The 25,793-nt window shown below is 42.9% G+C and overlaps 1 protein-coding gene across 2 annotated transcripts in view; it reads left to right on the top strand.

Moving 5' to 3' along the window:
* Positions 1 to 25,793, top strand: part of RHOJ (ras homolog family member J) — a 105,834-nt gene that overhangs the window by 56,193 nt on the left and 23,848 nt on the right. For both annotated transcript variants that reach the window (XM_070377752.1, XM_005898264.3), the window contains exons 2-3: positions 12,230 to 12,288; positions 23,787 to 23,951. In XM_070377752.1, the coding sequence (XP_070233853.1) occupies positions 12,230 to 12,288; positions 23,787 to 23,951 (224 nt within the window). The remainder of the gene's footprint in view (positions 1 to 12,229; positions 12,289 to 23,786; positions 23,952 to 25,793) is intronic.

The raw sequence follows: 25,793 nt of genomic DNA, 5'->3' as shown, positions 1-25,793 counted from the left end.
GTGGTTGACGGTTTGAATTCCCCTTTGGTCCCTTTATCTTTTACTTAAGGTCAGAATGGTTTATGAGGACTTTGGGGGGTTAGTGTCATGTGTCCTTGAACGTGAAACCACACTGACACCATACCACATGGTTCTCCACTTTTGCTACATTTTTTAAATACTTGAAAATGTACAGAAACTCTACTAAATTAATGGTATCTCATCTAAAACCTGACAAAAGAGTATCAGCAAAACCATGAACAAGAATTCAAAGCCTCATATTGTTAATCCTCTGACCCAGTTGAACTCAGATACCAAGCATTTCATGAAACCTTCCTCCAGCTTTGGGTGACAATGAATGCATACCACAGGCTGTGAGAGTAGCTGTCATTCAGAGCATTCCTTTACTGGCTATGAGCCTCTCCTTAATAGGACTGGCTAGCAATGAACTTCACATTGATGATAAGCATCCCCAAAATTATACTTTTCTTTTCGGATGGTTTGAAGAAAAACAACTGGGGAAAAAATAGGTGAATAAGGATATAGAAATGGTAGATGTTACCTTACAGAAATTCTGAGAAAATAATAAAGTTATACAAGACAGTCTCTTAGATATTCATTGCAGAAAAGATCCAAGGACTGTTTTATCTCAAATTGTCACACATCCTCCTTTGATCATAAATTAACCAGCAACTATTAATATTTCTTGACAGTTCTTAAGAACTAGAAAATAAAGTTGCTACCTGAAAAGAACCCTATATTAGACTAAAGTAAATGAAATAAATAAAGGGAGAAAACTACAAATACATAACAAAGACCCTGAATAACAAAGAGGCAGATGAGTAAATATAATGCAGAACAACAACCATGCACAAAAGCAGACAACAGAAAAATCACTTAATTTTCTCCAAATTATCTTGTAACACTTAGGAAAAGAAATTATTGAGAGCAGAAATGCACACTGTAAATATTTACGTGGCTAATTTATTTCACTCTGCCTAGACATTGTTCTATATTTAAAACCAATTTACTGCTGTTGTCTTTACCGTTCATATACTCCTTTTGGTTTACAACTAATACATTTAGCAGATTCCACCATCCTCAAATGCACAATATTTTCTTGGTACCTTGGAAATGCAAATACAGGTAGAGCATTAGTGGTTCCTCATAATTCTCTGAAAAAGATGAGTTGCTCTGCAATACACAGTTCATAAACCTTCACTGCGGTAGACCGATTCATCACGTGGTCCTCCTTGTAAAAACATAAACTTGGTCCTACAGCCTAAAATAAATCTGGGTAAGCCTGAAACAGAATTACAGAGGGAACCAAGAAGAAGTGGTAGAACTTACATGATGGGAGACAACTTAGTTAACATTGAATCCAATCTACATATAACAGCAATAACAATGACAAAGTAACTACAACTGTTGAGCACCCAAATACCTTTTTTTCTGAGTTACATGTTCATGGTAACCAAGTATGGAAAAATAAAAAGTGTTTTCTATAAGTATTTTTGCGTGTTCAATATAGAATTTTATCTCTTACTCCCTAGACTTTGCTGTTGCTGCTAAGTCGCTTCAGTTGTGTCCAACCCTGTGTGACCCCATAGACGGCAGCCCACCAGGCTCCCCCATCCCTGGGATTTTCCAGGCAAGAGTACTGGAGTGGGGTGCCATTGCCCTCTCCACCCTAGACTTTATATCCTCGTTATTTTACCTGTTCTTTAAAGTTTCCATTGTATGGTTGCTCATTAACTGTTGAGGGCCAACCCCCAATTATTGAAAGCGTATGTTGTGTCCAACTTTTACTATTATAAACCTTTTGTTGATAGTCTTATACATATATATTCTTGTGCACTTGAATGATTATTCCTGGGGGTACACCGCAGAAATAGGAGTCAAAGGTAGACCCCTGGTTAGACTTTTTTTAGATCCATGTTGCCAGAAAACATGAACATGAACCAGAAAACAGAAAACATGAACCAATTTGCATTTCACACCCCAGTGGCATGTAGGTGCCACATCCTCACCAGTCCTGGTGTCATTCTCCTCATCTTTGCCAATTTGACAAGCCAAAAGTTGCACCTGGTTTGATTTTTTTTTTTACTCCAATATTCATTGGCCCTTTATTTATTTGTAAATTTTCCATATTCTTTATATATTTTCTTTTGGATTATTATTCTTATTAATCAGAGAGCACCCTTATGCACCAAAGATAATAAACTTCTTGACCCTCGTACACTGTGACCATTTTTCACAATACATGTGAACATATGTGACTTTTTAAATTAATATTTAATTTAGTTGCTTTACAATGTTGTGTTCATTTCTACTGTGCAACAATGAATCAGCCACACATACACACAGATCCCCTCCCTTTTGGACTTCCTTCCCACCAGGCCCCCACAGAGCATTAAGTAGAGTTCCCGGTGCTATATCATACGTGACTTTTTTTAGGTCAACATATCAATCATTTTCTTTATGGTTTTCTTCATTTGTTTTTATATTTTCAGAGTCCTTTTTTTATTTCCAAATAGTAACCAATTTTCTAAATGCCATATATTGACTACTTCATCTTTCCCCATTGCCACTTATCACATACGAAATCCTCACACACCATGTAGCATAGGTTCAGTGGCTGAGATTCTTGTTCTGGTTCATTGATTCTTATGCTGATACTATTCTGCTTTAATAACTTCATATTACATGTTAACATATTAGCACAATTAACCTGTCATTCTTTTTAAGTTATTAGGTATTCTCCCCAACTAAATTTTGAATATAACTGCTATAATTACCCTGCCATGTGCCCAATTCAAAAATTCTATTGGAATTACTATAAACATATTAAACTGAGGAGATCTAACATCTTTACAATACAGTGCTTTCCACCCGAGACCATGAGCTGTTCCCCCATTTTTATTCTTTTACGTATCTCAGCAAAGTGTTTTTTATGCTTTTTTTCATAAAGGTCTTCCCATTATGAGACATTTTATAGTTTTTGTTGTTATTGTGAGAAGGATATTTTCCATCATATTTTCTAAGTAGTTATAGCTGGCACCTGATAGAATTTTTATGAACCTAATAATTCTTTGAACACTCCTCACAGGAACACATTATTCTATTTTATCCTCACCTAGGTGTTTGAATTTCCTTAGTGACTACTTCTAGACAAGGAGGGGAGAGGACTGCTACAAACATACCACCTTGCGCCTGTATTGTGTGTCAGATAGGATCAAAAAAGAGAATATCCATGTAGCATTTTATAAACTGTAACTTGTTTCCTTTCCATACATCTGATATTCACAAAACTGTCTAAAGTGGACCGGATGCTCTAGGGTAACACTTATTATTATTCTCATCTTAAAGATGAGAAAACTGAGGTTCAGACTTTAGTCACTCGGAGAGTTTGATAAAAATGCAGACTTCTGGGCCCCATCCCAGCCCTACTTCCTGGAATCTTAGGTATGGGGTGTGAAACCAGAGAATGTGTGTTTTTAAACCAGCTTCCCTTGGTGGCTGCCATGAAACATTGATTTCAACCAAGTCAAGATGAAGGCTGAAAGGTTCTGCCTCTAAGTTAGGTATTTATTCTACCATACCTCGATGTCAGCTTAATTATTATAAATTTCTAGTGATGTAGTCTAGAGAGGGCAATGGAACCCCACTCCAGTACTGTTGCCTGGAAAATCCCATGGACGAGGAGCCTGGTAGGCTGCAGTCCATGGGGTCGCTAAGAGTTGGACATGACTGAGCGACTTCACTTTGACTTTTCACTTTCATGCATTGGAGAAGGAAATGGCAACCCACTCCAGTATTCTCGCCTAGAGAATCCCAGGGACAGGGGAGACTGGTGGGCTGCCGTCTATGGGGTCGCACAGGGTCGGACATGACTGAAGCAACTTAGCAGTAGCAGCAGCAGCAGTGATGTATGAATGTGACTGAAAGAGCTGGCTTTCTTTTTTTAAGTATCTCTTTAAACAGGGGTCCTGCACAAAGCACAGCCTGATTTGCAGACCACACATCTCCATATGCAGGCTTCATTTATAATTCAGTCACTTCTCACCAAAGCCTTACTCAAAAGACAGCGCCCCTGTACTCTGTTGCTGATGCCAGGGAGACTGGCTACAGTGGTTTACATGGCCACAGTGTTATGTTGGCAGTGGTCCTGCCCCACAGGTGGAGTCCAGCAGCCCTGTAGATGGTGAAAGTTGCCTGGAAAAGTGACAGAGGGCCCCCAGCACTGATCCCACCCAGCGGAACCACATTTCCATGGCATCCCCTCCTAACAGGTAGGCCAACTCTAGGACAGACCACCACTGCTGTTGACCCCATCCTGCCACTTCATGTCTAGGAAAGCTTATGATGACACTTGGGGAAAGGCCAAGGACTCATCTAGAGAAAATAAATGCCTCAGAGATAATGCCCATTTTGGTTGGAGTTTAACTCACGGTTACTCAACCAATATTTACGGCATCACATGCCAGGCCCATGCTAGATGTTGGTGCATGAGGATAAATAGCACAGAGCACTTTAAGGCCAATGGGCAAGTAAACATGGAAAGATGCTTAAGGTACTTGGGGGGAGGAGGGGCATCAAGGAGGAGTTATGGAAGTGAGTTTTCCAGCTTATGGAAGCTTTCCAGGTTGATGGGTGTGGAGAAAGCATTCCAAAATTTCTTTTCCAGATCTCCAGGGGGAACAACTTAAGCAAAGGCATTGTGAGTATAACCAATTGCAGAATGTTTGGGTTGTAGGAGGATAAAAAATAAAAGATCTGGAAAGGTAAACCACAAGCCAGATTACAAGGAGGTTGCACACTCAAGAAAAGTATTTGAATTTTATCTGAAATGACTGGGAGCCATAGTTGCATTTACTCTGGTGGCAGTGAGGAAAAGGAGAACAGGAGATGGAGCCTGAAAAATTAATGTAGATTAGGAGCCTTTTGCAACTGACAAGGTTGGGGGTAAGGGGCTGCGTGGAGACAGCTACATGGATGGTAAAGAAGAGTTGAGTCTAGAGATACTTAGCAGGGAGAACCGGCAGGATGGAGACACCAAATGAACACTGAGGAAGGGCGAGGCCAAGTACTAAGACTCTAAAATCCCAGGATGTGGATGTCATGGAATCATAGCTCTGTCTTTGGTTTGGCCTCATCCCCAGTCAGTTCCAAGAGCCCTGGAACTGCACAAGCTCCTCCCCTTCCTCTTGCCTTTCATCTGCCTCCTCATCAATCATCAAATAAGGACTGAGAAGGGCAGACCTTTCCTGAACACCCAGCCCACACCCAGCTTCATTCCAGAAAGTTCTGTTTCCCAAAGTATTGTTAAGAAGCCATCTGCTTAGTGACGCCACTTTATATCTGTAGTAGCTTTCTTGTACACCGTGTTTATGCTCATGATCTCCTTTTCTCCTCAAACTTCCAGCAAGAAAATTGAGACTTATGGAAGTGGAAACTTGCTCAGGGTCCCAGTTTGTTCACAGTGAGTTCAGGCCTCCAACCTGTTCTTCTCCCTTAAACTCTGGGGTGATTACCATCCCAAATGACTACAAACCAAATCCCCTGTCACATAGGTGTGTCTAAGGGAAAAAGGAAACATGACTAGGGATGGAAGATGCACGGCAGATGTATTTTACCCTTTACAAATGGAACTTTCATTACTGTAGGACAAATATAAGGACCTAACCAAAGAAAATCCTCAGCTCAGAATCCTACTGGATTCTCAGGGAACCTGTTTGGTTTTCTCCTCAGTCTTCTTCAGAAACAGGAACTCACGCCAACACAGCAAATAAGAGACTTGCCTGAACAACTTTCATTTCTCACATATACACATACACACACATGCATGCGCACTCACACACAGGCTGCTCCTCAGGAAACAAGAGGCATTCTCTGCTGGCAGGCAGATGAGAAGGTTTTCAAGCCACCTTAAGAGGAACACGTAAGTTGAAAGGATAAAACCCCACTAGGGAGAAATTCACCACCATTCATATTCATAAAAACATAGCGTCTGTTTCTAGTTTCATTCTATTTTCTAACTTATTTTAATTTGAGGGGAATTTCATCCCAGATGCCTCTGAGTTTCTTCCTTAAAGAATGAACATGTTCATTTGTGAGGTGGACACCACGTAACACATACAGACAAGCAACTCCTCAGAGCAGACCCTGGGGTTAGGTGAGTCACAGTCCCAGATGGGATCTTCTAGAAAGGAGGAAGCACAAGAGGCAACAGTCAGGTCAGAGAGGGAAAACCTCAGTGAAAATATCCTGTCAGCAAGCATGACAAGGGTCAGAATTGAGATTTTTCATTTAAACTCTGTTTTTTGCAGCCGCCAGAGGTAGAGAAATTATAGTGATGATTACCCCTGACTTTGGAACAGCTTATAAAGATTTCTACACCCCGTTAGCTTCCCAGGTGACGCTAGAGGTAAAGAACCTACCTGCCAGTGTAGGTAGACGTAAGAGATGCAGGTTCGATCCCTGAGTCAGGAAGATCCCCTGGAGGGGAGCACAGCAACCCACTCCAGTATTCTTGCCTGGAGAATTCCACGGACAGAGGAGCCTGGCAGGCTGCAGACAATAGAGTCAGACATGACCTAAGTGACTTAGCACACACAGACCCTTTTAGGGTAAAGGCAATGTGTTTATTTTCCAGGTGAGGGAGAAACCTACTGACCTGCCTGACATCTCACCAAATGAGTGGAAGGCTAAGTATGGACTTGAATTCAGACATAAAGAAAAATTATCAGAAACCTGGACATAAAGCCAAGAGCCTGCACCTCTCCTCTCAACATCATGCTGGGGCACTGTTCAACACCCTGCCCTCAAGGCTTGGCAATCTAGGGGAATTCACCTTTGTCTGATGCTGCTACTAACTAAAAGTTTAGATTTTCTAAAGTTGCATGTTACCTTGTAAATCTTGTTGGGTCAAGATGCAAATAATTCATTTAGTAAGAGAACAGAATACAAAGGTTATCTTTCCATAGGATAACAACCAGTTTTCCATTGAACCTAGCCATTTTATTATTACGTTTTGCTTTTTAGTACCTATAAATGCCCAGTTCTTCAAAATGCTCTTCAAGCAAGATTTCTTATCTAATTCTCTCATAAAGAGTTAATAAATCTTTGATATAGTATCAGTCTACATTTGCATGAGGGCATATTTCAAGCTTTCTTAAAATTCTGTTTACTGCTATGTTTATAAATTGAGGGTTACTTCCTCCAAAATAGTGAAAATGAAAGGGAAAATGTTAGTCACTTCAGTCGTGTTCAACACTTTGTGACCCTGTGAACTGTAGCCCCCCAGGCTCCTCTGTCCATAGGATTCTCCAGGCAGGAATAATGGGGTGGGTTGCCATGCCCTCCTCCAGGGGATCTTCCTGACCCAGAGATCAAACCTGGATCTCCTGAATTGCAAGTGGATTATTTACCATCTGAACTACCAAGGAAATCCTAGGACCTCTATGGAATTATGTCCACACACCTAGTCAGGTCTGCCTTATCTTACCCACCAAATAGAGTACATTTGACCTGATTGATGCAGACAGCTGGCCTTGTGATAGGAATGGAAGGGCACTGGGAGATTTTCTCATGACTGATCTGGCATTTCCATTGTGCCAGTTCTCAGATTCATCATATATTCATCACATTGACCCCGAAAGATTTCTCTGGCAGATGAGATGACCAGTCCACCACCCAACAGGGCAGGGGCTATGAACCAGGTTCCTAGCACTCTGATGAGCTGGACTGATGGTCAGAGCTGGCTTGCAGGGAATGACCAACCCTTCCTCATCTAGGTTTGCAAATGACACACGGTTTCATGAGGTGACAAAAATGGCTGAGGGGCAGGGGTGGGCTTACATCCTGCCAGGACATTTACTCTCTGGGGGAAACCAACTAACCCTCAGGAGAGCAAACGTGACTTCAACTTCATCAGCACCTCACTCACTCCAACTCAGAAATTTAACCATCCAAGCTGCACCAAGAGCAAACACAAGGAATCAAAGAACTTAATGGATTTTGAGAGGAAGGCCTTCATTTTACATACTTAACAGGTCACTGACAGTTTTTCACACTTTATTGAGACAATCATCTGAGCCATTAGCAGGTCACATGACCCACTCTCTTTAAAACCTCTCTAAGCTCTAAAAAAAAAAAAGGCAATTCTAAAAGCTCTGAGAATAGAAGGTGGTCTGGGATTTTAGCCTGACCACTGTCTGCCAGGCAGGTTTACTGGCTACAGGCAATTCCCAGCAGTTAGTGTCTTGCCAGGGAGCTTGAGGCTGCAAAGCTGCAGCTCTGCTGGTTTTGAAGGGCCTCCTTCTGCCTGTGTTGCCCCTGAGGCTTCACTTCCATTCTGTGGACTCAGCATCTACTACAAATGTCAGAAACTGTGCTCTGTACTGTGTAGGGCATGGGTTATGGAGACTGTCTCCTCAAGGGTCTTCCTGTCCGATCAGAAACACAAGACACTGATCTAAATAGCAACCATTTAGGGTAGAAAGTGACTGGCAGTTCATACATATTATAAAGTTGTTGTGCCATGTCATGTACATTGAGTATATATGTGCATTGAGTACACATACACAGGGAGGGGAAAGTCAGACTGGCCCTGGACTTAGAAGAGATTCAATAAGCATTTGTTGAAGGAATGTTAGTCATTCAGTCATGTCTGACTCTTTGTAACCCATGAACTATAACTCACCAGTGTCCTCTGTCCATGGGATTTCCCAGGCACGAATACTGGAGTGGGTTGTCACTCCCTTCTCCATTGTTCAAGGAGAGAAAGCAACAGTTGTTCAGCACGTACTATAGGCCAGGCTATGTGCCAGGCATCTTCTCCTTTAACTTCCTCCTCACAAGTATTCTCTTCGATGGGTGATGCTCTCCCTTAACAAATAGGGAAAGAGGGGCTCAGAGATGTTAGGTCACTTTCCCAGAGTCACGTAGATGGTGAATAGAAAGATAGGATTCGAAAGCAGAACCATCTGACTTACAAGATCCTGCTGTCTCAACCTCTCTGCATTTCCTCTGATCATTTTAGAGCACACCTTCCTTCTGTGCTGATCTAATTCATTTCCAAGTTGAGGAGCATCACAGAGCCAGGTTGACAAGCGATAAGGCATCCATTGCTAATCCAAGATAAGGACTCACAAAGCCATCTGCATATCCCACAATGTCTGAGTACTGCTTGGCTCTGTCTCTGGCTGTCTGTCCCGTGATGTCTGCCATCATCAACCCTGTGATCCCCTCATCTCCCTTCTGATAAAATGGAAGAATCAAAGGGCAGAGAAGAGAGATAAACGTGGTTTCCAGAGATGGGGGCACAAGCACCGCCCTGTCCCCTCAGGATTCCTCCAGCAGAGCTGACCCAACAGAGCAGCCAGCCACTGCACAGCAAGCTCAGAACCAACCTGGCTTCCATCCCAAAAACTTCATCTTCCCTCCTCTTGCCGTTTTGCCTAAACCCAAGAAAACTATTTTAATTCCTTCTCTTTCACTGCCTTTGGGGAAGAGAAGAAGTCAGGACTTTCACAGCTTAACAATGCCTTCAGCATAAAGCCTGTATTAGTGACTTAGGAGGGCCTGAGCCCACATGCTCACCTCCTCAGCCCCATCTCCTCCAGTGCATGCTGGGTAGCTCCTGAAGCACTCCCAGGGCACCATGGGTAACTCTCGACAATCTTGGGACCCAGCTCAGACCAGAAAGCTTTCTTGAACCACACTTCAGCTGTGTGTGTGTGCACATGTGGTAGTGCTCCTTCTGCCTGCTCCCACACTCATCTCTACTGCCCCCGCAGAGTGTCCACCACACTGCCTTGGACCCTCCTCTCCACGCTCTGTGACAGCAGACGATGTATCTCCCAGGAGCATAAACACTCCCAACTCTTGAGCACAGTCCTGGAGCCCAATAAACCCTAGAGGAAGGGAAGGACAGAGGAAAGGAAAGACGGGGCTCAGACTCTCAGCCCAAAGGCTTCCTTCCCAGGCTGGCCCTTGCCTCGGGCCTGGTACAGTTCCCTGCGGTCAGAGCTGCCAAGGGAGAAGAGGGTGAGGTCTGAGGAAAAGCAGGCTGAAAGGAACGTTTGTTCCCTGAGAAAACTCAAGCATGATCCTCAGGGCTCCAGTGAGGAAGGTCGGAGCCATCACTTTGGAACATCTGCAGTGCCCAGGGGGGCCAGGAGGATGAGGCAACTTCCAGTGCTCACTCCACAGATGGCCCTGGGTCTGTAGGTCGGGGGGCTATCCCAGGGGGTCTCCGAGCAGCTGCCCTAACCTGTGTGTACTGGGCTCACTAGAGGCAGGAAATTCCATGTTGTAATGGCTGGCTTTCTTCCTTTCATTCCTGATCCATGACTAGGTGGCGGATGGGCCATTAAAGCAATCATTTAGCCAGATTTTAGGAACATCTGACTAGGCTCCAAGTCTGCAGGAAGAGGAAAATATAACAGGACAAAGAGCTGGGGGCTGCGCCATCTCGCCTTCATTTCCATCGCTAGCCTGGCTTTTGAAGGGAAAATGTTTAAACGCCTGTCTTCTGTGTTGTCACTAGCACTGGATGGAGCTGAGTTCACCACTTAAAAACACACATTTAAAAGCTCATCTGAGTGGCTGCCGCCATGTTATCAAGCTGAACACATGTTGATCTGAGAAGATTAGAAAAATTGTTCCCAGTGTCTGGGGAGGCAGTGCTTTTAAACAGGTGCTTTTCAAAGAATAAGCCGTTAAGAAGCACTTTGCACACATGTAGCCCCTGAACCTGAAAACAAATAAAACTCACATCAGTACCCAATCAGTAACTCTGAGCAGTAGACTAGAGAATCTGGCTGGCTTATTTTAGAGATGCAATTATAAAAGGTTGCTATTCCATTTATTTTTCATTTCCTGAACACTTAATGACGGTGGAATCAAAAATCATTTTTATGTTGGACCTGCACATTTTTTATTAAAATATAGTTGATTTACAGTATTGTGTTAGTTTTAGGTGTACCATATAGCAATTCATTTATTTTTTTCTGATTATATTCCACTATAGATTATTACAGTATATTGAATATAAATCCCTGCATTTGTAGCATTTGTACATTCTTCCTAATCAACTAGGGAAAAAATCACATTCTCCTTCATATTTTACTTTCCTTTTCCAAAAAGGAATTAAGTTTTTGTGGAAATTTAAATTTGTTCCTTCCATTTACCAAGAAAATGGTATTACTCTTGTTTTCAATCTGTTCTATCTCAGTTTAGTTTCAAGTTGAGACTTTATTTCATTTCCAGCCATGTAAAGAGTGGCTGGTATTCCTCTATTACCTCTTACTTTTGGACATAATTGCTTGGTGAGGCAATAAGCCTACTGGGTAAATCAAACTCTCTACTTTTCACTCTATACATATGCTTCAGTTATGTTAGAAGAAACCCATATACAACACTTCCTTCTGCAACTAAGTTTCAAACTGTCATGAATCAGTTGAGCGAAAGCAGAGAGATATTGAATGAAAACACTTTTTGCAATAAATGTTAAGCCCTTCTCATTTCACTATTAGCTTTGGTTTCCTGCTGATCCTGCTGTGATTAGTCATGTCCGACTCTGCGATTCCCATGGATGGTAGCCCACCAGGCTCCTCTGTCCATGGAATTTTTCAGGCAAGAATACTGAAGTGGGTTGCCATTTCCTATTGCAGGGGCTCTTCCCAACCCCTGGATCGAAACTGTGACTTTTATATCTCCTGCACTGGCAGGTGGATTCTTTACCACCGCGCCACCTGGGAAGCCCCAGCTTTGCTATAAATTATGAAATAGGCAGGTGGGTTAACATCCTTTGTTTTCAGGGCTCCTTAGCATTTTGACAACAAATAAAAGCCGAGATTTCTGGTTACATGAGTCTATATCCTGAAAGGTGGCTCAAACCAAACGAAAGAAGAAAATAACCTGAGAACGAGTCCAGCATCCTTTTCCTTCAGGGGCTTGATATTATAGGGCCTAATCAGGATTAATGAACAGCCTGCAAAGTGCCCTAGTGGCACCAACAGTATTTGCCTTGGTTGAGAAATTTGGACTTGACTCAGCCCATCTGCTCTCACTGCAGCCCAAGGTTGGCTTTCATTTGCTGATCATGCTGTCAACTTGGTTTAGAATATACATGGGTGAGGCATATGCTTGGCCTTGCTGCCCAGGGAGATGCTGGCATAGAGAAATGTGAAGGATCCTGATTGAAGCTCACATTTACAGACTCTCCTTTTCTCTTCTCCCCTAGTTACTGTGACAGTGGGAGGCAAGCAACACTTGCTCGGACTGTATGACACCGCAGGACAGGTACGTTTTTCTTATCTTGATTCATGAAGGGTTTGGGAGGGCAGAGAATGATCCATTTGACTAAGTTTATGGGGACTGATGGTGTAGACATTACCTCCTCTGATGACCTGGGGCGAATTTATCATATACCCAAATGACAACCAAAATATTTTTAATATCTTAAAAATATCTGTAATAACAGGAAACTAAATCATTATGAGATTCAAGGTATTAATAAGCAAATACCCATTCATTTATTGATTGATGACTATCCCTAATCAAAATCACATATTTCGTGAAGAGTTCCAATTTCTTCTAACCCATGCCAATTCCAGATTCAGGGTTACTGAGTCAATTTCATAAATTTTAGTTTCATCCACTATCTTTTTTCCATGTTGTATTCTTTACCCACTCTTTATTTAAAAAGCCTAATGAGCTGTGGAAAGGTACAAAAAGAGATAGGGAATGGGGGTCAGGGAATAGAAAAAAGATGGATTTAGTATCAGAAGGAGAAAAAATCAGGATCCTGGATGGTTTCCCAAAGTGAGGGTCAACCCCTGAACAACTGGAGTTGAATCTAAATTCTCTATTCTTGAAATATGCTCATTCTGTCAGAAATATTTCTTCAAGTCAGAGATCTTGGCCAACCAATATGTAAAGCAATAGAACCCTCAATTCTTAAACCAGTTAACACATTCTCTGCTAGGGTGAAAATGTCACCTTATCTTTTTTTCCCTTGTATCTCACATGTCATTACAAAAAGTTTCTAGTTATAAGTTCACGGGCCAGAGGGGCAGTGGTTAAGTAATTGATGGCTATGACCCAATTTCTTTGACAGAGCTTTTGTTACCATATATCCTGTTTCATTTATTTAAGTCAAAAACAGTGGGTTGTTCAGTCTGTCCAAATTCATACATCTTAAGTCCTTTGGAGTAAACATTTGACCCTGCTTATTCCCACTGTGAGTCTCCTGGTAATTGTTATATGTAGTTATGCATTTATCTAGATTTTTTTCACAATTATCCGGAGATACGTCTTTTTGCTCAACTTGAAAACAAAACAAAAAAAAGTCATAATAAATAAAATTCTCCTTGGGATTTCTGTATGCATTGGCAAGAACCACTGTATAAATGTCTTGCTGTTGTTGTTCAGTCGCCCAGTCATGTCCGACTCTTTGTGACCCCATGGACTGCAGCACGCCAGGCTTCTCTGTCCCTCACCATCTCCCAAAGTTTGCCCAAGTTCATGTCCATTGCATCAGTGATGCCATCTAGCCATCTCATCCTCTGATGCCCTCTTCTCCTTCTGCCCTCAATCTTTCCCAGCATCAGGGACTTTTCCAATGAGTTGGCTGTTCACATCAGATGATGGTGGCTCAGACAATATAAATGTCTATGGAACATCAAAAGCAGGTGTTCCACAGACAGGCAGAACCAAGCAGTGGAGAACTTGAAAAATCTAGCAGCAGACTCAAAGCTTCTAAAAGCATCTAGTTTCCCCTCACTGGCAGATGGGTGCTTTAGCATCCCATCAGGAACCAGAAAGTGGAGGAGACCTCTCACATCAATACCAAGACACACAACTAGGAAAGGATGCCCACAGACACGCAGATTGGAATAGTGAGTGGCTCCTCTGTGCTAAGGTACCAGACTTCAGTGCAGCTCCTGCTTGACTCCCCTCCACCAGAAAGCATTCCAGCAATGGAAGGAGGCTGCTCTTTGGGCTGGAGTTGCCTATTCTCATTCAATCACACAGTCACTGGGGTACCCCCATTCATCAGGACTCACAGCCTGAAAAAGAAAGTGTACACCCTTCTCATACATAATCATATCTTATGAATATAATCCAGTTTGAAGAGTTCAACACAGCAAGGATTATTGCCTGACTCTGAAACCTGTTTCCCTTGCCTTCTAAAAAAGCTCCCTATGCCCCCTGCCCTGTGCCCAGCCAGTTCTCCCTAATTCTATAGCAATCCACTACAATTGTCAGCTTCTGTGCATTAACTGTTCTCAGAACAGCCTCTCCCTGGCTTCTATTTAATTTCAAATCCAACAAAACTGCATAAAAGCAGTTTAAGTATTCTTTCCCACTGCTCCATCTTTTTAGAAAAATTTTAAAATAATACTAATATCGGAGTAGAGACTCTAAAGCAGTGGAAAAGACATGTTTAGACTCCAAACTGACCCAAAATTCTGACACAGGAGAAAGTGACAATTGCTGATAGAATATAACAACAAATGGGTTACAGATAATTCTTCAACTTAACTTTCACTTTAATGCTTTCCACCAGCTGCTTTGAAAGCCTAGAGGTAGACAAGGTGGGGGAACATAAAATGTGGGGAAAAGAAATCAGAACATATCTTAAAGTCGGTTATAGAACTGAAATTCCAAGATTAGGACCTTTGAAAATGATTTAAATAGTGCCGTAAAGAACCAGAGTAATTAAGCAAAACAATTGCAGGCTAGACCTAAGGGAGACCTTTGAGCAGTAAAGGGCTGTGAAGTGTCGGAATGCATTCCACTGAAGGATTCACTTAATTCTTTACGTGGAACAGTGGTTCTCCGACTTGAGCAGAGAAATGAGAATCACATATAGGGCTGGTTAAAACCCAGTCCCTGGGCGCCCCCTCTCAGAGCTGCTGACTCTACGGTTCTGGGATGGTGCCCACACACTTAAATTTCTGACAGATAACTTTGAGAACCACTGTTCTAGAACCTTGGGACTCAGAGTCTAGACAGCCAACCAGCAGCATCACCAGGGACCTTATTAGAAAGGCAGAATCTCAGGCCCCATCCCCCACCTACTGAATCTGAAAATGCATTTTAAGAAGATATCCTGGTGATTCATACACACATTAAAACTGGAGTCTTTGTTGGTTGAAACAGTGTTCCTAATGTTAGGAGGATGCAGTGAAAAATAACCATTACCCAAGTTGATTGCCATGGCTTCACAACTCTGCCAGTAAGGCTTTGTGACAAATTTAATTTAGAAGCATTGTCCCAAAATTTCCATTCCCAGCTTCAGGGAAGATAACCTCCTCAGTTATATTCTCACAAATGTTGCTGAGGTCACATGACTAAGGAAGATCTAGAACTAATTCAAAATTACTCATTTAATCAGAGTTACTAACAAGAAAGAAAGGTAATCTCAGAACCAATTGATTGTTCCCTGAGCTGCAAAAAAAGAAACAAGCCTCCGAACCTGGCTATAGGGTTCCATCTGGCTGTGAATAATTAGATTTTCATACACGAACAAACTTAGGAACAGGGCCCCCTCATCTTTGTCTTGAGTTAACCAGGGCTCACAGTTAAAAACAACCTCAAGAAGCACACGTGTTCAGAAAGATAAAGTGCAAGAAAATATTACCTCTACCCTCAAAGTCAGCCCTGGACAAAACCATCTGACCTGGTTCCCTCCACTTTGCCACACCTCGTCACCTCGGGCACCACCGCAGTCCCACTAGACTTGCCTGAGACACCTTCCGGCACCGCACAGCCAGCCCAGCATCTGCTCAAGACAGTTTGTAACGAACTGCATGCATACACTGCCAGCATGAGGCAGCTGCTGGCAAACATTAGCTCTCTTCCCAAACCCCTGAAACAAATGGATACTTGAGCTGTGAGTGGAGCTCTTTGTAGACAAAGAGTCTTCAGAACTCTGGTTCATCTGTTCCACAGAATTCCAAACATTCAGTTAGGAAATGAAGTGAGGGGCTTTTTCACAGGGTCACTCTACATGTTACGCCCCAGCTCACACCAGGGAGGCTGATAAGGCCCAGGTATGTAAGCCGAATCTATTTAGGTCCTGCCTACCCACCAGGGCTTCCCTGGTAGCCCAGAGGTTAAAGCGTCTGCCTCCAATGAGGGAGACCTGGGTTCCATCCCTGGGTCGGGAAGGTCCCCTGGAGAAGGAAATGGTAACCCACTACAGTATTCTTGCCTGGAGAATCCCATGGACAGAGAAGCCTGGTAGGCTACAGTCTACAGGGTCGCAAAGAGTCGGACACGACTGAGCAACTTCACTTTCACTTTCACCCAGCCTGCACAACACATGCCCCAGTAGCGTGTGGCTGAGAGGCTTTCTGAGAGGGATTTCTAGAGCCCAGGTCTTTCGCTTGACTACAGAGTCTGGAGCTGACTTTTTCACAACATGCTTACAGGCCAATTTTAAAGCATGTTCATGAGAGACTTGGGCTTCCCCAGTGGCTCAGTGGTAAAGAATCCACCTGCAATGCAGGAGATGAGGGTTCAACCCCTGGATCAGGGAGATCCCCTGGAGAAGGGAATGGCAACCCTCTCCAGTATTCTTGCCTGGGAAATCCCATGAATGGAGGAGCCTGGCAGGCTACAGTCCAGAGGGTCGCAAAAAAGTCCAACACGATTTGGTGACTAAACAACTGCATGAGAGACTAGGGGAGAGAGGAAGCAGGGTGGGGGATGCTGCCGCAAGCCTGGACATTTGCTGGCTGAGAAAGGCCGAAATGGGAGAGGGGTCTCTCCCAGGTCACGGCCCAGAACCAGGCAACCCCCACCCCACCCCAACCCGGCCCCCTAGAGTGGGACCAGTCCCGGTACTAAGTCACCTCATCTCTGCCTCTCATGGGCCCTGGCCTGCAGGAACAACGTGAGTAAAACCCTGCTGCAATTGCAGCCTCTTAGGGCAAACTCCAGGACAGACGTATCTCAAAGACAGCATTTGCAAAAGTGGCAGTTAGCTGTGCTGCAGGGAGAAATGAGACTCTCCTGGTGTCAGGAGCCTGGCTTCTCAGCAGGATAAACCCCTGAGTTCTCAGCACATGAGTACCACTGGATTAGGGCTGTCCTCTTGTGGGCAAGTACAGATTGGTGTCTGTCACGGAGAAACCACAGCAGCTCAGCTGTCCCCAGTGACCATTACTGTATGAGAGTAGGAAAGCCATCAGTCATACCACTCACTCAGTCAGGGCACATCTTCAATGCCCTAAATCCTGAAACCCTTCTCCTACCCTCTCCCTGAATCCCCATACTGCCCATACCTCCACAGGGGCTGGAAAGGGAGACATATGACCAGGTAGGGAGGCAAGTACACCAGGGGTTCATTAACGGCAGCGACCCAGGGCCCACTTGAAAGGACAGGAGCCTTCCCGTTTGTTATTAGCTGACCCAAGGGCCCTCTGGAGCCCAGAATCCAACTTCAACTCTCTATGTTGTCTGCCTAAAACCTCAGAACAAATGTTCTTCCTCAATGAGCGACTCAAACTTTCTTGCTCATGTGCCTCTTAATATGGTTTTAGAAGTGTTCAAACTCGGGGGCAGGGGGTGAGGAAGTTGACCCATGTGACAAGTTATTGCTTAAGAATAATCTCAGGACACAATCATATTTTTCTCATCATGAAAAATGGAGCTGTAGGGAGGATGATGGAGAAGGCAAGGGCACCCCACTCCAGTACTTTTGCCTAGAAAATCCCATGGACAGAGGAGCCTGGTAGGCTGCAGTCCATGGGGTCGCTAGAGTCAGACACGACTGAGCGACTTCACTTTCACTTTTCACTTTCATGCATTGGAGAAGGAAATGGCAACCCACTCCAGTGTTCTTGCCTGGAGAATCCCCGGGACGGGGAAGCCTGATGGGCTGCCGTCTCTGGGGTCGCACAGAGTCGGACACGACTGAAGCGACTTAGCAGCAGCAGCAGCAGGGAGGATGACCTCCCAACCACTAAAGAATCTGCTGTGTTTAAGACACAGGTCTGTGGTCTACAAACACTGACACATTCTATTCTCAGAGCAACCCTCTAAGGCCAATACTATTATCAACCTATTTTACAGATAAGAAAACTGAGGCAGAGAGAACTTACCCAAGGTCCCACAGTAGCCACAGGCAGGGCTGGAATTTGAACCCTGTGAATAGGTCTGTCTAGCCCGCGTTCTTAAGCACTAAACTGCACTCCTGCCCTCTGTGTGCCGCCCACATTTTCCAAACCAAGCCTGACAGATCCAAATGTACTTATGGGAGAATAAAAAGAGAGACCATGCTGAAAATCTGGGGTAAATGTCATTAAACCAAGAGGACTTGGAAGCAAATTTCTATTTCCAATTTGACGTGGGTACGGGGGTGAGGAGGGGTGAAGGGACTGCTCAGTGCAACTCTCCTCTCCTCCCCACTCAAAGTGTGGTCCCAGGACCAGCGCCACCAGGAAACCCATTAGAAATGCAACTTTTCAGACTTCATCCCAGACCTGCTGCTGAATAAGAATCTGCATCCTGACAAGATCCCCAGGTAATTTAAACACATGCAAAGTCTGAGGAGAGCTGGCCTAATGGTTTCACTTACTCACCATCTGTGCCATCACAGTGTGGCTGATGCAGACATATTTCAAATACAAGTGTTTAGTCCGTCTGTCTAAGGCTGAGGCTGAGGCTGTCCCTGAGCTTTTCTTGTTTGATAATCACCCATAGTTACCCCCAGAACACGAGATTTGCCTTCAAAGCAAACACTCTCCTGCCCTCAGAATGAAGTTGGGTAAAAAGCACTCAAAAGCCTACCTTTACAACATCCCACCCTTCTCTCCACCCCAACCCCAGCCTCTTTGTCTACTTTAGCCCTTGAAGCCCCATTCAAGTCACTGTTGCAGTCTTCCATTCTCAGTTTCAACATTGGAAGGGGACTCAAATACCAGATAGACCACTGACCCTTTATATCATCTCAACATGTGTGCATCCAACCAAGACTCAAAACGTGGTCGTGGTGGTTTAGTCGCTCAATCGTGTCTGACTCTGTGACCCCAGGGACTATAGCCCACCAGGTTCCTATGTCCATGGGATTCTCCAGGCAAGAATACTGGAGTGGGCTGCCATTTTCTTCTCCAGGGAATCTTTCTGACTCAGGGATTGAACCTGCATCTCCTGCACCAGTAGGCAGATTCTTTACTGCTGAGCCACCAAGGATTCCCACTCAAAACGTGCTCCATTGCAAAAAAAAAAAAAAGAATCAAATTATCAGCTGGTACAAATTTAAGTCCCCCAACCTCCCAGTCCCCAGCCCTCAGTCTGAGGGAACACTTACTTATATTAAGCCTGAATCCCCTGCTGTGTTTTATAGCTGCAGTCCGTGGGGAAGAGGAGCTGAAATGGGTCAGGCCAGCCCAGGTGTGAGCCTTCTTTAATGGTACACTTGTTCTGTGGCCCCGATTCAATCATTCAGTGTCTACAATGGAGTCACCTAGAGGACCCGTTAGGTCACAGAGCAGGCAGCCCTGCTCCCAGAACCTCAGCGTCAGAAGGCTGGCCAGCACCTGGAAATGTGCATCCCTCACGAGCTCCCAGGTGATGCCCATGCTCCTTTGGGAGCCACTGCACTAATGATCTCTAAGCCCTCTTCCAGCCTTGGAATTGTATTTTCCCAATTCCGTCAAAAACTATTCTATAGTATTCTATTATCAGAGAGTTAACTAAAAGCAAGGCTTCCCTGGTGGCTCAGTGGTAAAGAATCTGCCTGCCATGCAGGAGACCTGGGTTTGATCCCTGGGTTGGGAAGATCCCCTGGAGAAGGGAATAGCTCCCCACTCCAGCATTCTTGCCTGGAGGATCCCATGGACAGAGGAGCCTGGTAGGCTACAGTCCATGGGGTCACAAGAGTTGGACATGACTGAGAAATTAACACAAGACAAGAGAAATTTCACCTCTCACTTTCACATAAATCGAATTGTTTCCCATATTTTCATTTTTTCCCCCACCAGATTTCCAGTTCTTATTTACCTTATATAGTTTTTATAGCATCCTTAATGCTATATGCTAGGCATTCAGTAGGAAATTAATTAATCTTTTTAATTGGAATTATACAGCAGGACTGAGCTTCCCTGGTGGCTCAGGTGGTAAAGAGTTCGCCTGCAATGCAGGACACCTGTGTTCAATGCCTGGGTGGGGAAGATCCCCTGGAGGAGGGCACAGCAACCCACGCCAGTATCCTTGCCTGAGAATCCTCATGGACAGAGGAGCCTGGTGGGCTATAGTACATGGGGTCGCAAAGAGTCGGGCACCACCAAGCAACTAAGCACAGCACAGGACATACAGCAGCACTAAAATTTCCACAGAAGAGAGATCCAGAATACAGAGCAGGATAAAGCCCAATGAAGGACACAGTCAGAAGTCACCCAGTTGGACCTACTAGGAGAGAAAATTATCAAAAAACCAAACTCCTGTCACCTTCCCACCTATCAGCAACCCAGGGTCTTCCTAACTTTCCCATAATGTAAATAGAATTCCTTTGAGAGTTTCTGGGTAAAGAATCAAGTAAACATGATCCTTTCAGACTACCAGTTATTTGCTTATCTAGTTGTGACCCGATTTGTCCAGTTGTGACATTTCTCCCAATTATGTTGTTTTTTTAGGCTTTGAGGTTTTAAATATACAGTGTCTGCTGCCATCTGGTGGTACTTTCTGGTAGATGCAGACCTAGAGACAGGCCTTTCTTTAGATCTATAGATACTACACCCACACCATGGTCTAACATTTCTTTTCCTAGATCCTTGGGTAAAGCATCAATCCATATTAAGATTCCTAGAGAAGTGAATTTTAAAGAAAATGCTTAATCTGTCACTTAAAATTCTGGGCTGAAACAAATTACATGTTCACAATTAAGAGCTAGAACTGGATTCAGGCCAAATACACTATCCTGGTGTTTAAGCTCTGCAATTTTGGTCCAGTGCTGAATTTCTCTACCCCTTAATTTCCTCTTCTATGAAATTCAGACGTTGATGTACCATGTTTTCAGGGCTAGTGAGAGGATTCAACTAGATCATGCATGAAAGCTTGAAACAGTGCCTGGCCCTTAGTAATAAGCCCTTGATATGTCTTCAGTTGGTAGTCAAGGAGATGTAACTCAGTTGTTCTCAACTCCATGCCAACCTCAGGCCAGTGAAATTAGAATACCCAGATACCCAAACCCACTCTCAAGAGATTCTGATTTCACTGATCCCAGGGTAGGGAAGGAAGAGGTAGGTAGTTGGCTAGCAGGGCATCGGGAGGTTTTTAAATCTCCCCAGGTGATTCTTATGAAAACTACAATAAATGATCCATAGAAAAGCCACGTATTCATTTGCAGGTCACAGCAGACCCCGTGTCATCCAGTCAGTCAATAGCACTTATGGAATATTTGCTATGGATGGAATATAAGTGGGGCACGAGAAAAAAACAACACAGCCCCTACTCCATTTATGACAATGCAGATGAGAGGATGAAGTGACAAGAAGCAGGTGGTGTCAGGAACAGCTATAGATTATGGGCTGGGAAGGAGAGTTCTTAGCTTGTGGACTTCACAGCTACTGTGAGAGAGAAGGGAGAGGGAAGAGAGACCCTGGGAGAGGTTTGGCTTTTAGGGCTAGTTGTGTACAGAGGAGGCGGTACTTATAAAAGATGTTGTGCCCTCCCACCACTACCAGCCTCAGCATGCAGATACACACACAGACATGGGCACAACTTGACTGAGATGCAGTCGTAGGCCTGGCTCCAATCAGTTTTTAAGCAACATATTCAACTCCCAATTAACTGCTTTAATAGAAATGTGGTAAATGAGCCACAATAACTGACTTCTTGTGTTTCTAGTTCACTTTTTTTTAGGATTTTAGGATTATTCAGCATCCTTGCCAGCCTGCATTGCATTTTGCTTAGGCTGTGATAGAATTAGAAGCAGTAATAGTGTACTGAGCCCACGTGCTGGGCACTAAATGACAGATACACACATGCTGACCAACCAGAGATGACCATGCCTGACATTCCAAAGGGTTTCCTCCCAGGCACATGTGTACATGGCCATGTGTACCCCCTTTTAATAAAGATGTTATTAGAGTCAATAGAAAGTGAGGTCGATATTTTTAAATATCCGTACATATTAAGTTTAAAACAGCAAGTATCAGGACTTCCCTGGTAATCCAGTGGTTAAGAATCTATTCTGCAATGCAGGGGATGTGGGTTCAATCCCTGGTCGGGGAACTAAGATCCCACATGCTGTGGAGCAAGTAACTAGGCCACAACTAGAGAGTCCACACACTGCAATGAAAGTTTTCACATGATGCAATAAAGATCCTGCATGCCTCCCTAAGACCTGATACAGCCAAATAAATAATTTTTTTTAAAAAAGCAAGAATCATACAATTTAAGCTATATAATCAATTAATTTTTAAATAAACATGTATATGTTATACATGTAAATAAATGTTAAAAGTTTAGAAGGATACTGTTACAAAATGGCTCCATCTGGGAAGAGAGGAAAAACTATTAGAGATAAAGCGCTGGATAGAAACAAACTTTTACTTCTAATTCTATGTCCTTACATAATGTTTGAATATTTACAGTGAGCATATATGTTTTATAATTTTTTTAATGTTAGAAAGAGTGGTAAGGACAGACCCTAATAAATGAACTGATACATTGTCCATTTCTATGTATATATGTGTAAGTGTGAACATACAGATTTGGTTGCACATATGTATATATAATGTGTGCTTGTATGTAGTATGTATATGTATATGAAGTATACTGTAGTGTGTATGAACACTGGTGTCATAATGTGGTATGTGAGAACATGTATTATTAATATGTGTATACAGTATATACAAATAAAATATACACACACACATAAAGTTACTGTGCACTTGTTACCAAATTCTATGAAAAAAGATAAAACCTAATAAAATAGCAGATTTTACCTTGGAACCTCCCAAAATATTTTATATACACTAAAAGGTACTTGCTGACTTTTCCCAAAGTTGAGATGATTCAACGTTTTTCTTTGTCTCTATCATCTCCCACTAAAATAGCATATACATAAACATCTTATGCAACCACAAGCTCTTCAGCCAAAGCATATTCTGGTCTGAAAAGTCTTTGGGGAAAAATCATTAATCTGGTATCTTATTTATTAGGTCACAATATGGCTTTTAGGTAGATTTAGAAATAAATCCCAAATTCTTAGCTCTAACCCCTCACACAAAATATTTCTTCAAATATTGTGGTGTATGCTTTGGCAACAACTCGTTGCTTTGCATTTTAGTTAGCTTATTCTAAATTGAATTTCAATGCAAATTTTTTTAAATTACATAAGGAGAGAATTTCTGTGCTTTGGCCATTGGCCTACTACTTTAAATCCATATTCAATACAACACAATTCCCATAGACACAAGAATCGCAATAATTCTTCTTGAGTTATAGTCATTAAAAGGATGAACCTTATAGTATGTAAATTATCCCACTAAAGCTATTTTTAAATGTTTTTAAGGGTTTTGTTTCATTTTGTCTTGTTTTTTTAGTTCATCTTAAAAGAGGGCAATTCATAATTGCTCTGTACACAACAAAGTGTTTTCCTGGCCAATGGCTCCTTTCCTTCTGGTCATACAGGGAATCACCAGATTCCAGGGTCGGGGAAGGAACGGCGTCAGAGGGCGCTGCGGGGGAACCTGAAGTCTGCGTCACTCCTGGAACCACCCGGGCCACACCTCACCCTGTTGCATCAATACAAACACACAGACTCTTTGCTCTTCCCACAGGAGGATTACAACCAGCTGAGGCCGCTCTCCTACCCCAACACGGATGTGTTTTTGATCTGCTTCTCTGTCGTAAACCCTGCCTCGTATCACAACGTCCAGGAGGAGTGGGTCCCGGAGCTGAAGGGCTGCATGCCTCACGTGCCTTACGTCCTCATAGGGACCCAGGTTAGAAGGCGGCGTGGCCGGGGAGGGCGGCAGTGGGGGCTTATCAGAATGGAAAGACCCTGTGGGCATCTCCTGGACATCCTGTTCTACCAAACACTGGTGAATAGAGGGTCTCAGGTACAACAGTCCTATGAACAGCCTTTATCATGAACCACGTGGTTATTCAGCCCAGGGTTGAAAAGACAATAGAACTATTGCATATGTAACAGGAAGTTTCCGTGGGGCCTTTAAAAATTCTTCTCTCCACTTTTTGTCTTTAAAAAACAAAGTCATTTTTTAAACAGACACCCTTCTCCAGTTCTGAGTCAGAGGAATGAGGTGTAGATGTCAATTACACTTATTACCTAATTTTTTTAATATCTAAAATCCACGATTGTTTGAAAGTCACAAAATAGGTGTGAATGTCAAAATGACCGCAGCAATCAGAATAGGCTCATTATGACAGAAACTCCTCAATAACAGTCCTTGAAAAGGAAGACAGAAAGTCACTGTTCCCTATTCCCTTGAAGGCCCCCGGTCTTTCAGATCTTAGAAATGATATTAAAACAGATATATATAAGACAAAGCTGCAATTGTAAAAGACTTTAAAGTGTTTTGAAAGCTAATAAAGTTCCATAGTTTGAATTTCCAACAGTAAGCCAGTTCCCAAACACATTAGAGATTGTTCTAGCTCTTTATAGTTTTAAATAGATTGTTCTTTGCTATGTTAAAACCCAAATTACTATCCCAAAGACACAGAAATGTAATGATACTGAAGAGCTTTATTGTTGTCTGTTTCATATGCAGCTGCTTTCTACTTCTCATTTTACATTCTGCTTGACCAAGAGAAATTTTCAAGTAAGAGAAAGGAAAATATTTCCAAGAGAATATGTGGACTAACAGATCCATAAATATAATTAACACTTCTGTTCTGAAAGATAATTATTTGTTTGTTTAAATAAAATCTTTTGCCTCAACTCTAGATGATAACGTTTGACGATTTGGTAAGGAAATATATGATGGGACATGCCAACATCTTTGTATGATCCAAATCCTTTTTATAACCCGTGGGCACTAAGTTAAACAATTAAGGCAAAAAAATAAAACCCACCCACAAAGTAGTAAAGCTGAGAAATGGGCTTTCAAAGGGAGCCCTAAAGTCATTTTTTCTTTAAAACACAAGCTTTGATGTGCCCATATTGACACGCATGCATGTATGCATGGGTTCACACACAGAGAGATTAAAGCAACTTAAATATTTAAATTTTCAACCCTCATCCACACATGGACGCTATTTTTGAAGTAGTTCTATGTTTGAAAAGATTAATGTTTATTCCTTGAGCAAGCCCCTTGGAAATTCCTCTTTAGAACTTGCCTTCAGAGCCTACAGCACATTCTTTAGAATATCCTCACAAGTGACAAATCTTCATCCCTTTGAGTATGAAGATTTGGTTTGGAAAAGTCTATGTATATAATATACATATAATCAGAGCCAGGAAATAAACTATTAGAGAATTGGTAATATAACTAGAGACCAAATGAGGTGTCACTGCACAGTAATAAGACTGATTATTTTGCATATCCTATAAGTAGTGTAGGAAACTTCTAAAGCATTTGAAACAGCCACAGAATCATTTGAATAAGTCCTCAGCTCCCAGGGTAGTAGTGAAATTTCCCTGATAGCTCAGTTGGTAAAAAATCCTCCTGCAATGCAGGAGACCCCAGTTCGATTCCTGGGTCAGGAAGATCTGCTGGAGAAGGGATAGGCTACCCACTCCAGTATTCTTGGGCTTCCTTTGTGGCTCAGCTGGTAAAGAATCCACCTGCAATGTGGAGGACCTGGGTTCCATCTCTGGGTTGGGA

The sequence above is a fragment of the Bos mutus genome, chromosome 10 (assembly GCF_027580195.1).
Source record: "Bos mutus isolate GX-2022 chromosome 10, NWIPB_WYAK_1.1, whole genome shotgun sequence".
Classification (NCBI taxonomy): Eukaryota; Metazoa; Chordata; class Mammalia; order Artiodactyla; family Bovidae; genus Bos; species Bos mutus.
Note: the sequence above shows the minus strand (reverse complement) of the source record. Positions and strands in the feature narration are given on the sequence as shown.